Source organism: Opisthorchis viverrini (genome assembly GCF_000715545.1).
Source record: "Opisthorchis viverrini unplaced genomic scaffold opera_v5_68, whole genome shotgun sequence".
Classification (NCBI taxonomy): domain Eukaryota; kingdom Metazoa; phylum Platyhelminthes; class Trematoda; order Opisthorchiida; family Opisthorchiidae; genus Opisthorchis; species Opisthorchis viverrini.
Window position 1 is genome coordinate 383,328 of NW_008751724.1, and position 12,852 is coordinate 396,179.

The 12,852-nt window shown below is 44.9% G+C and overlaps 2 protein-coding genes across 2 annotated transcripts in view; one reads left to right on the forward strand and one right to left on the reverse strand.

Moving 5' to 3' along the window:
- T265_04227 (hypothetical protein) overlaps nt 1-12,852 on the forward strand; it is a gene marked incomplete at both ends in the record, with an annotated part of 69,248 nt that overhangs the window by 19,154 nt on the left and 37,242 nt on the right. The gene's annotated exons all lie outside the window — the stretch shown is intronic.
- T265_04226 (hypothetical protein) lies at nt 7,634-9,536 on the reverse strand (the record flags this gene model as incomplete). The annotated part of the gene is made up of 2 exons (XM_009168919.1): nt 7,634-7,718; nt 9,388-9,536. 2 exons carry the CDS (start codon nt 9,534-9,536, stop codon nt 7,634-7,636), a joined length of 234 nt encoding a protein of 77 aa, XP_009167183.1.

The following is a 12,852-nucleotide window of genomic DNA, read 5'->3' on the forward strand; positions in this document are numbered from 1 at the left end:
CACGCCAAAAACCAACAGAGAAGCCGGCCACGACGCAATACAGATCGAGAACGGGCCAATCAGAATCCAGGTTAGAGCGCAAAGGCTGCTCTTTGTAGACTACATAAACGCAGGCACGAAGAGAAGAACTACCCAACCAACAGCGCACTGAAGATGTCTCCTCGAATGGTGACGAAATGTTTGCAAATCAATTGCCAAGCTCGGCGAACAGATCAACAGCCACGTGATCAATTACCAAGTACTAAGGTGTTTTCTCCGGGTGACAAGCGTGTCCATATCTACAGAAAATGGTGATGATGCTTTCCCCCGGAGAAGGACAGGTTGGAAAAGGTCGCGCTGAAATTTTCACACTGATCCTCAAACGGTTGATCGTGAGGTTCCGAATATGGGAGCGGTTTGGGCGATACATTTTCTTATCAACGTGCGATTAAACCAAGGTAAGGAAATAATCGTTGGAGCAGACGTAAATACCAAGGGCTCCACTAAGCTCACACTGATCCTCAAACGGTTGATCGTGACCGCTGCCAAACTATCCAACAAGGTCGACAAACAGACGAACCCTGCTATGAGCATCATGTACTTCAACTATATCGGTAGTGAGACGGCAATGTACTGTTCCTTGCTACATTGGGCTAGACGAATTTTCTAGCATTGTACGTTGGACTATTGATATGATTGCTTTGGATAGGGTCCTCCAAGAGACTCGACTGCTTGTTGGATCTGACTTTTAGATCAAAGGCTGAAGATGGGGTTCCTCAGGTATCCAGAAAGTATCACTCGATAGTTATCTCTTGCTGAAGCTCTGTTTGTCGTTCGACTAAACGGTCGTTGGATTTCGTCCAGATCGACAGGCCTTATTGCCGCCAGAGAAGTCATGCCTCGACAACTAGCGAAGAAAATGGTGCACCCTCAAACGCCAGGAAGTCAAGAAGCCTGAAGGATGGTAGAGAACGCTGGTGAATTGCGAAGAATCAGGAGTTGGAGAACACTTCCTCTTCGGACAACAGTCCTGCGTCTGGATGAAATATCGGCACCAGCCTGCGGCACCGGTCCATGGGTAACTCAAATGCAGCGCGAAATATCATCCATCCAACAGCTCGGATGGCTTCCTTTCTGCGCTTTTGAAGGAAGCCTTTTGGAAAGTGAAGCTCTGGTTGGTATTCTGACAACCCAGACACGGAAGAATTCCAACCAAAACAGAATACTAGTGGAGTGGAACGCATCGACCTTGACTCCGTTCTTAAAGGGCACAAGAACGTCTTACAAAAACCATTGAGGTGTTGGTTCGGTGGTCGTAGCCTCCGTGGTTCTCTCTCCAGTTTCCCGAATCTTCAGGCAACTGGATGGATCAAAACCAAGTAGCTGCTTGTGTCGTGACCACCATTATGTGGCTCCCCTTCCCAGCTTCCGGTGAACGAAACCGTAGCATCTGGAACCAACATACTTTTGTTGTATGGTCGACCGTTGCTAGACTATACTGTGTTGATTCTGTTATTCATATCCGGCCAGCAACAGTGCACCGTGGTGGTGTCTGTGCTCTACACGTCGCTGATACCGGTTGCAATAATGTGTCACTGACACGCGAGTGTTTTTTAAAGCAAACCTACTTCTTTTAGTAGACCGGTGCGGAGCTCCTTCAGTGGCTTCCACATGGTTGGTCACGTTGCATCGCAGAACAAGCAGATCGGAATATTTTGACTCATCTCAAAAATCCAATAATTGCCGGCGCTTTCGCAAAAGCCGATTTTTGTGCGCGGTGTATGATTTTGTCATGTGGGGTGTTTGGTTCGCTTTGTGGCGCCATGTAGAATAAAGCTGACGGAACTGAGGTTCAAATCCACTAATGGTTCTTTGACTGTCCTCCTTTGGCTTTCGGTAATCTGGTAGGATCTTAACGTTTATGCAGTTCTTGAGCAGGAATATTAGGGATTTCACTTGATGCTTGTGAGTTTGTTGTGTTCGCCACTTTTCCGTATGAATTAATGACCTGCATCCCCCAACAGGGGGATCTTCAGACAAGATAGGCAACACTGACCAAACGGAATCGTCTGGATGGGATTGACTTGACCCATTAGCTGTCGAGATCTCTCTACATGTTGTTAGTTCTTTTCTGGGTTTCCTGATTGAGCGCTTTTAGTTGTGGGCCCCTCAGAATGCTTGCGATTGGCCAGCACCAGGTCTCCTCCTCACCCACTTTAAGGTTCTAACTAGAGTTGTATAAACTTTGCGGTTGTACGGTAGTGAAGCACCAGTGTCAACATTCGTTGCTGTCTCTGATGCTGATGAACAGTGCACTGGTGGTGTCTTCTTGATTGGTGACGGAACGGTTGCCAAGCTTGCAGCAACAACAATCGAATCCCTTTATTTGAAAACCTCGTTACGTTTTGGTGGTTGTCTTGCTTTCGTCCTCCGGATAAATAATTTGGATGATGTTGTTCTTCTTAACTCTGAGCAACCACTGGGGACTAGAGTGTTGAGTTTTCGACTCCAGCGGTAATACATTATACTGCTTCTCAGTGCTGATGAGTGGACAAGAAACCACCTCGTTGCACGTGCCTATCGGGGCGTTCAACACAGACTGCATTTTCTATCAAAGAGCTGCATTCGTTGACGTTCATGTATGTTCGATTATTTGGAGCATTTTGATCTGCCCTGCCAGTACGCATGTTGGTTTTCTACTTAAGATGATTACTGAGTTGTACCCGCAAGAACTACGCAAGTCAAACTGATGGGACTAGTGTGACGTTCTGCACGCTGGTCAATCATCAACGACACGAATCCGGACCACTTGTGAAGGCGCCTCTGTCCGGTTCGAATTTGAAATGGACGTCTCTCGTGCACTGTTGTCCCAACTGGTTAAGAAGATTAAAGCTTGAATTATTGACCTCCCATGTCGAAGCGGAGTGTTGGTAAACCTGCTTGCTTTCGCTTGAACGTTCAAGCGTCAGTCTGCCATGCACTGTCTACGCTCTAGCCTTAAAATGGAGATCTACTATTCGTGTATACTTTCCGCTCTCACTCCAATGTATTCGGTGTAATTCCTGCGTCCGCTTAAGTCTGTTTATTTAAATGTGTGTGTAGTGGCATATCAAGGTGGAATAGCTGTGAAAATATGTCCGTTGGACAGTCGCTTGAATAGGTCTGGTTCTCATTCACATTACAACCGGCTTAGAATAGCCGGCTTCCAACTGTCGTTCACACCACTGTTTTGGTAGACGTTGTACGTTGTTATCCGCGTCGACTATCCTCGCGAATGTTTCTTTCAAAGTGGGCAGCAGTCGGAGGTGGTAGGGTGCCTACGTTCATTGAGCGAAGTGAATTCCTGCATGATTGTATACTTGAAAACACGACCTTTTACTAGTCTCATAAGTCTGACAGAACTCGGAAGCTGGCGTGTCGCGCTTTCGATTCGTTAACATGAATCCAAGAATCACCTGGGATATTTCGGCATCCAGCTGATGCCGATTCTGCAGCTTCCGATTTCTGTCTTCATAGTGTACATAGTTTTTCCCTATATAGGAGTTTGAAAGTTGTTCGTCATTTGAACGACACAGCGCCTCCATAAACGAGCCGAAATAAACTGAGGCTGGGAAAAATAGGGTCCAGGCAGTACAACTGACATAGGACGGTATGATTTAGGCCCTCTGTTTTGTATCCGAAATCCAATAAGAAGTCAGAAAGTTCAGCTAAGTTTTGTTGCCTTCCACAAGCTTGTCTTCTCCCGTGGTGCATCTTTTGGGGCTCATCTAGTAGCACCACATGTTAGCCTATTATTCAGTACACTTTCTGTCACTCGTCACTTAGCAAGATGACGAATGGTACACAATTTCACGTACAACTCATACATTAGGGGGCCGGGCACACCAACCCGATTGCTTTGGTACATTTCCTCTCTCTGTAATCTCCACTATCGTTTCGAACAATAAAATCCCAAAATGAGTGCAGAATCCCGACCTTAATGTCGAATCGCTGTTTCGTGAGATGACTTTTCCCTATATATATATATATATATATATATATATATATATATATATATATATATATATATATATATATATATATGTCTGCAGGTCAGTCTGATAACCACTAGGAGAACTTTTTTCATTTGGTGTATTTTGCGAACACATTGGGCTGTATCTCCTGTCTATAAAGATTCTCGATTAGAAACTCCACTTTGTCGTTCACCTAGGAGATGAGACTAATAGGAATTGATAGCCAGGTTCAAGTAAAGATCTTCCAGAGAGGCAAAACCTGTAGTAGGCTCTGCAGAAGCTCCCAGCAGTTATGATTGGGTCAAAAGTACTTCGATATCTTTGTTCCAACGAATAACAAATAATAGTAGTAATCGCTCAGCTATAATACCTTTTCGATACTGAGCTGCCCGAAGGAAGTACGAAATCTGGGATACTGTCAGGTTGTCCAAGCATAGACAGGAGCAGTCGAGATACGGCGTTTGGATTTGTGTCACGAACTTTCCGGTCAGTAGGTTCGCGCCTTAACCGCTGAGCTGTCTCGACCTCTTGTAAACGAGTGGCTCAGGCGATACTGTTTTGGGTCTCCTTCTGACATCAGGTCACTTCATATCTGAGTGTATAAATCCCCTTATGAATACTCCGATGTTCAAGTAGAAAATAGGGTCGGTAGAACCCCAGGCCCTCCATTTTAAGTCCCAAGAAGTTGGCTATCGAAATGTTTTTAAGCAAGCTTATAAGTAGTGTTAGATCGAGGAAATTATTTCCATATCCGGCTAAAACAAGTGTCGGCCTCTGTATTGATATTTGGTCGAATCTCCCACTTGCGTCAAGCATACTAAAGTCGGTTGGACGTTTCTTTAGGAGGACGTAGGATATCTAGGTTCAGGAGCCTTAAGATTGGTTCTTGAAGTGACCACAAAGATCTGGATAAGCGCAGTCTGTTTACCTGCCTGAATCTAGGTTGTTATGTTAAAGGCTGATAAACTGAACGCACTGCGAGGGTTCAATATGTACACTCATAGTGATGATGTCGGTTGTTATGACCTGTTGATGAAATCGAAACTAACGTCACCGTTGACCCTTCCTAACTTTGGACTGATTGGGAGATTTAAGTAGGGATGGGAGGGCAGCGAAGTTGCGTTTGAAGGAGTTGAAGAAATCGATGGTGAGGAAGTGGTCAAATTAAGGGGTGTATGCATAATTCCATCGTGTTCTGTGTTTAGTAACGTTTTTCCTCTAGTGTTCAGATTTTTAGACCTTGTCTGATCAGTTATCTTTGAGCAGACAGTTTTGGCGTTTAAAGCATGTGATTGGCGTTATCATTTGGTTGCCTGGACAACACTCAGTTTTCGAACGTAAATACGAGGACTTCTGCCCTATCCTATTCGGGAATCTTGATTATTGTTTGCTTGGGCGTCCGACCGAGCTTGTTCCGGTAAAGGAGATAACAGAAGTCGACCGGGTCCATTGTTCCCTTGTACATTTTACCATCACGTACACTGAAACAGATTTACGGCCGATCATACAGACAAATCTAAGCCAACTGTTGTCTGTCGTTAGTTCCGCGCCAGGGAAACGGATTACAGATAGACGCTCAATCCAGACCGATCGTTACTGTAGGCGTTATATTCTAAACTCAGTGTGGGTTCTCCTTTTTTGACAATTGTCCTGGATCATGTCTGTCGGTGTCGCTAATCCCTGATGTGTGTCCTGTCGATGTCCACTTCTGGATATAAGGTATTTGCTAGCCGGATTCAGTGTGCTGGTCGAAACTTCCATGCTTTGTTGTCAAGTCAGAGGCTGCTATCCTTTGAGTCGTGCCGATTGTGTACATAACTAGGTTGGCGGCACGGTTGCGTTGAGTGGCGGTAGATCTGTTCGCCGAGCTTGGCAATTCACTTACAAACGCTTCATCGTCATTCGAGTTGGTGACGATCGTCAGTGCGCGATTGGATGGGTATTTCTTTTTTCTTGCTTGCGTCTATATAGATCTTAAAGAGCATCTTATGTCCCAACTTGAAGTCATGCTTTAAATTCACGTTACCCGTGGTCGAATTAGTTCGCACGCGGGGCGAACAACTTATGACTTTATAGAATTGTATAAAGAGAGTTGTTAGTGAAATCCGCTTTCCGCGATGGGGCCCTTGTGACCACCGGTGCGTTAGCCTGAGGATACTGCAAGAAATAGTAGCTAATCGATGTCTGTGGCGTTCGTGCTTTCGGTTGTCTGATCGAGCGCTTGGTGATGTGGACATGTCAGATAACTCATGGAAAGCTAGCATTAGGACCCGCCCAATTTTTTCTCACTTTAAGGATTTATATACATGAGTAAATAAGCTTTGTGTTTGTACGGTAGTGAAGCATCACTAATGTGTTGTGGTCTGCCTTCCCGACCATCTAACAGTTTATTTGTTCACTTACCATTTTTAGTCGCTTTCGTTCTTCACTCTGATTGGTCCGTTCATAATTTCCCCTGTGATTAGTTAATTTCCACATCTCTTTTGACAGTTTATGCTCTTTGGCTTGCTAGTACTTGTTCTGTTTGTTGTTAGGAGTTGCACCTTCCGGTTCAATTAATTTATCCCGTGAATGTATGGGTTTCTTCGTTGGCTCCTCGTGCACCTCAGAATTCGATACATCTTGAGTTCTTTTAGCCTCAGAGATTATCAGAAAAGATCCTTGTCCCTCCGCGTGTTTATCGCCTTTTCAGTGGGGCACTAATCCATGAATTCGCCGTTCTTTCTACTTGTTCGACCCAATACTGTCACTGTTCCAGCTCTGCTCGCGTGTAGGGAAGCAACTGAGAATTGTTGTGCCTTTAGTGACAGGTTTGTGCTCATTTATTCTGGTTGGTAGGTGTCTGTCCGTCTTTCCCACACAGTGTTTCTTGCAATATGTGAACCGAACTTTGTAGATGACATTGATCTTTTCATTTATGTCTGATTTTCTTTTTGGTTCTGACACTTTCCATCTCAGTACGTTTGTAAGCCGCTATTTTATCATGTTGTAGTGGTCATTTCGGAAATGTCTAGAAGTGTACTTCTTTTGCTTCGTTTGCTGGCTGGTTGATTTGCATTCCCTCAGAAAACTCCAAATGAAATTTCCTGGGTAACATTTCCTCGGAATATTTTGTGTAGGTGCTTCTCCCATTTCACCTTGAATTCCACTATATTGCATTGTGTCACAATCAGCTTACACAGTGTTCGTAAGCAGAACTGTTTGTGGCAGTTCGGATCGTTTCTGTGATAGTTCATAAATTAGTCTGGGTGGGTCGCCTTTCCGTTCACCTCCATTTATAGTCGTCTGTCAGGTAATTGCTAGTCTACCATCGCCTTTCGTCTTGAAGTTGATGTCATCGATTGTCACAGAAGTATCATTCAGCTAACCCACCCACAATTTTGAATTGGTTTCTGGTAATGCGATCCACTCCAAGGTCGAGGGAGAGAAGCGATTACCCGTGATTTCTGAGAAGTCAAATCAGTAACCAGAAAGAATAGGGGAAATACCCGACCATTTGTGGATTGGCGATGTTTCCTCGATTGGGACGAAACAAAGCCCGTCGAACATATCAACCGCCAGGTGACTAGCAACCGCATAAAATAGGGTTCAGACCTCCCGAAGGAAGCACGAGGGCCAGGATACTGTCAGGTCGCCCAAGCCTAGACAGGATCAGTTGAGGTGGCGAGGTTGGGTTCGAACCACGGACTTTCTAGTCCGCAAGTTCGCGCCTTAACCACTGAGCAACTACATAAATAGGTGAAAGCAGCGAAGTACACTCAGTTTGGTCTCAACGAGAGGTTCAGCCGGCATTCGTTTGAGTCCCTCTCGTTACAATCTAATTGGCGTGTAATGAGTGTGTTTCGCTTGCGAATTTTGTACAGTTTGGATTCAATTAGGACACAAGGTTGCTGGAAACTACGGAGACTGTCTCTCCCTAGTGAGTCGCAAGAGGGGAGAAACTGGTCGGGGGTTGTCAACGGATTTCCATCAGTCTTGTGAGAATCTTCCTTCGGATGAAAACGGTCTTTAAAGATGGCACTTTCTATGAAATCCTGGGGTTAGTCAACGTAATCTAGCACGTCAATCAATGGGTAGTTGATCATTTCAAGACCTCTTGTTCTCACCAAACACGAGCGATGATTTAGTGACATCGATGGGTGAGCTCCGTAAGCTCCTTGTCTTTCGTGTGCAGCGGACTCAAACTCTAAGGTTCTGATTACTATGGTGTTGCCGAATCTTTCATTCGCTGGTAAACTGATGTCACATCAACATCAGTTTTTGAATTGAACATAACGGCTAACTCTTTGAATGGGCAAATCTGTCCCTGTTCAATCATTTTATTGTTTAGAGAGTCGACGAATACCCTGCACAATTAATCGTGGTGGGATATCTGGTGTCTGCGAGTGATTACGTGACATTCGGCATAATTAGCCGCCGATCAATAAACCAATTCAAAAAATCTTACCACTTGTCAAAACGAGATCGGTTAGATCACTAGACGAGAACAATACGACAGCATGGTTTGCGCTAACCAACCTAGATTCCATTCTGACGGAAAAGTCTAGAGACGTATTACTGCATAAATTAGGTCACTTATTGGTCCTTCGGATGAACGAATTCGAAGCCGAGTCGTGAACATTCCACGTAATTCGAGTTCGCGAGAACTAGCGGACATATTTGGTTTGTTTTACCCAACCCACTCAAATATGGACACGTTAAGAGTGCAACGTATAGAGTTTATTTTGAAACTTATGGACATGAGGTTCAATAACGTGACACCACTACTCGAAGGGCATATTTCCCCAGCAGACCCATCAGTAGTGCAGCGAGCGCTTCGCGTCGTGGACTGTTCATAGTTGTTATTCTAATGTACTTACTCTTCATTGCGTAACATTCTAGTGTGTTGTGGCAGCCATAAACGTTGGAGTGATGTAATTTATTGGCGGATGTTTGATTTAACAGTTGTTCAATACAAACGTCAGTTTAACGGAAGTAACATAACAAAATACAGCACAGTATACAGAGTGCATGTAGTGTTGCTCACCATAGCGGGGCTGGAGAATGCAGACCGATACATTGGACAGGAGGAGCGGTTCTGGCCAATCGAAATCCGACAGTCAACCTGCGAAAGTTCCGTTTGACGAATTGGATGAGCTAATCGGTGCACACTCCCACCGTTAGAATCTGGTTTCGAAAGAGAATGACCAGTGTGGGCCATCAAGCTCTCAGTTGGAAGTCAAGGTCGAAAATCTCTTACTGAAAATAACAACGGCAAGAGCATGGAAAGAACTTCAGGGGGTCGCTGCAGTATGGGATCCTTCGACGATTTTGTCTTCGTTTTCCAAGAACTTGGTTGAAGTTGCAATGCAAACAGTGCCCTTACCAATACAACGAAACATCACCAGTTACCAACCCCAACTTTCCTGCAATCTGCGAAAGTTTCAGACGCGCCACCCTGTGAATCAATGCTTCTCGTTTGCTATGCGGCACACATCCAACATCGTCAACTCTAATTGTTGGGGCACGTTCCTCGTTGTCCACATAATCAAACTTTTCTTGCATTAAATCCGCACCCAGTGTGGCGTTGTCGTCGAAGTGACCAGCTGAAAATTTGGTTGGATGACTAGACCCTGAGGCTGCATATAGCCCATGCAAGTAGAGTTCACGTTGATTCAGTGTCTATGACAGCTTTACCACCAACTACTGTTCTTGGTTAGCTGTGATTCTAGGCACCCAAGAAGCCGGTTCATCCTCCACTGGACTCAGCAGATAATTTTGGAGAGGGCACATCGTAGTATCGCGAGTTGGGATCTTTTGTGGCAGGCTTTGCAGACTCTGATTTGTCACCTTTCCGTACAACTCCGAAGAAGAAAGTTTGAGCAGTGCCTCATCTTTGTGCATATCTTCGGAGTCCCGTCTTGCAGCAAACATACAGTGGCTGGACGTTTCAGCGAAGCTCACCCAAATCAGGAGTATTAATGTGGTTTTCCCGAAGAAAAAATTCATGGTCGAGAAATAGGTCATGGCGCTCGAAACCTATCACTGTCGTCAGTTTTGAGTAGTGCTATTCGATTTGGTGCACAAGGGCGAGATTTATCTCTCTAGCGTTCGCTGAACGCCACTTATCGAGACATTAACTTTTTCCGTGGGCACTTTGATTGTTAGACAATTCGATGACCTGTAGCTATCCGTGTGCCACCTTGTGGCGCTTTCACTATCCCAACTTCAGTGCGCTATCGTTTTTTTTTCTGATGGTGGTATCCGTCGCAGGTGGGCTTAGGGATGCATCCTCTATAGTATAGCAATGTGCTTGAGCTGCTCATTTTCGGCTTTTTTTGAGACCTCTCTTCTCATGTCTCATTCAGTAAATATAATTCCATTTTCCCCAATCGGAGCGTAAGAGGTGATGATACAGTTTGCTAGCGATTTTAGTATTCAAGTTGCTGGAGAAATAGAGTAACGTGACAAATCCCAGCTGTATCAGCTTCTTGTCAACAGTCAGTCTCACTGCAGAGTACAATCCCCCCCCCCCGGTTTTCTTGCTTATCACTGGTCGTGATAATGAAACGGGTTTGTCAGTTGGTTTAGGAAGCAGTCTTTTGGCGTTCTCAATGGCTTACAGCAACCTTACTGTTCTGTCACTCCTGGTTCGGTCAAGTTTGACTCCACAAAATTACATGAGCTTATGTTGGCCAATGAAATTTAGACTATTCTAAAGCTGCTACCAAGTAAAGCTACCCCTGCTTCAATCTGTTTCTTTTCACAGCCAGTGTGAAGTATATGACACCAAACACTATGGGCTAAACACTTGCTGGTGCTGAATTTGCAGTGCGACGAAAGTAGCTGCGAGGAAATATCTGATGTCACAGGTAAAACATAAGGTTCACGGGAAATCGGGGGACCGCAACTACTTCACGAGCCCCTAGTAGGGCGGTCGTGGGCTGTAGAAGTTTTCAGCAGCCTTATATCAGTAAGCAGTTCAGGCAATCTGTTGCGACATCTCGCATATCGCGCCAACTGAAATATTTGGCAAATGGTACAGCACATTCAGTTAAAGCGGACCATTATAAGTAGGTGATTCAGCTGGATTCAGTTGATTCTCCAGTGGAAACCAGAATCGCGTGCTAGGTTTGTCGAAATCGGGCCCATTCAGGTTCAAATAGGACCTGAGGTTAATGGAAGTTCGGGGATTGCGCATACCTGATGAGCAGCCAAACCGGTCGGACTGTCTACCTTATGTGTAGAGTATTTGATGAGAGGTCCACACTAGTGTTCACGGGGGTTTTAACCATATTGTTGTGTTGTAATAGTTGTGAAGGTGATTCAGCCATTTGATATCCTGTGTAGCAATACGAGCTTACGACTTCAGCTGAGTCCTCTCACTAGGGGCTGTCATTTTCATTCCGTGTTATGGTCTGGAATAGATGGCAGACCCTGTTAACCTGAACATTTCATGGATGATCCAGAAGATAAGTTGGCGGCCCTTGTACGGAACCGCAAAGACCAGTGCGTTCGCCTTGCGTACATTCCGTGTTCACCTGTGCTATCGTTCACAGGTTGTTGAAATGCAGCCTGTCACTTCCGGGTGTATAAGAAAAGGTACACTTGCATAACTTTCCACGGAAAGCGGTCTGAAATGAGTAAAGGGGCGTTCGATTGGTCGATTCGGTGGGGTCATCATTAACATCAGAATAATGGCAAACTCTGTCATCCTAATGCGGGCGACTGTAGTCAATTCCGACCGCAGTAGATTTTAGCAATAAATTGGTGGCATCACATGAGAAGTATAGATTATCCCACATCGGTATTAGGAAGCTCGAGATAGCTCACTGGTTGTGGCGAGAACTTAACCTGGTTCGAACTCAACTTCAGCACTCTGACTGCTCCTGTCTAGACTTTGGAACTTGGTGTTACCTCCGACCTTGGGCTTTCTTCAGATTGCATGGGAGCTAAGCGGCTTAGTGGTGTTACAGCTGAACAATTTTCAGTATCGGCCGCAGATAATTTCAAACTCTTGAAATATGTATTCAAATTGTACTTATTCAAGTGGGATTTATTCTGTCTAGCTTGTGCGTCAAAATTTCTCAAGAACCGGGTTGCTACTGAATCGTCAGAACTGTACTTTTGTTTTTACAATCTTCGGAACAGCACGCGTTGTAGAGAAAGCAATTCTTCAGTAATTCTGTAGATAGAAGTTTGTAGAAGTTCTATTACACCAGGATTTAAGGCCGGTGCTGGTGAAAAGCATACTGTGTGTTGCGCTCTCCGGATATCAGTTCCCAGTGTTCTGCAGTGTGCCTGTAGAGTTTGCCTCTGCTTGCAAGTCACACATTCCTTCGTAATTTTGGTGAACAGTTGGATGATTGTACACATGGGTCCACAACACGTGACGAATGCGGAATCCGTGTCGGTGGACAGTGAAACCAAGTATGTGTAGGTTGTTCTTAGTCTTGTGTCTTTGTAGAACTCAAGCTCACAACAAAGGGAGGTGTATTTGTTGCTGTATGGGGTTCTTTGATAAAATGTAAAACATCGCCGTGTATAGATTTTCCACATTGGTTCCCTACTGATATTTCTCGCAAATGGTGTGGTTTATAATGGCATTGTCGCACTAGTCCACCTAGAACAATTGTAGTGCAGAATTCACAAGTGCAGGACAGCGTCTTTCACCTGCACTGATGCGCCGATGAACTATTGATCAGTCACCAATCTGAGACGAAGAAACTGGCGTATGCGCATTGTCAACGATGAATCGTAGCTGTCGAGTTTGGTCAGTTGGGATTCAGTCAAGTCTCCTGATAAAACCAACATGGTGTGCAAGCAAGTGCACTTGTCGGATTTCGTGCAATCTGGATTTAAGGAGACCTCGGGGGGGGGG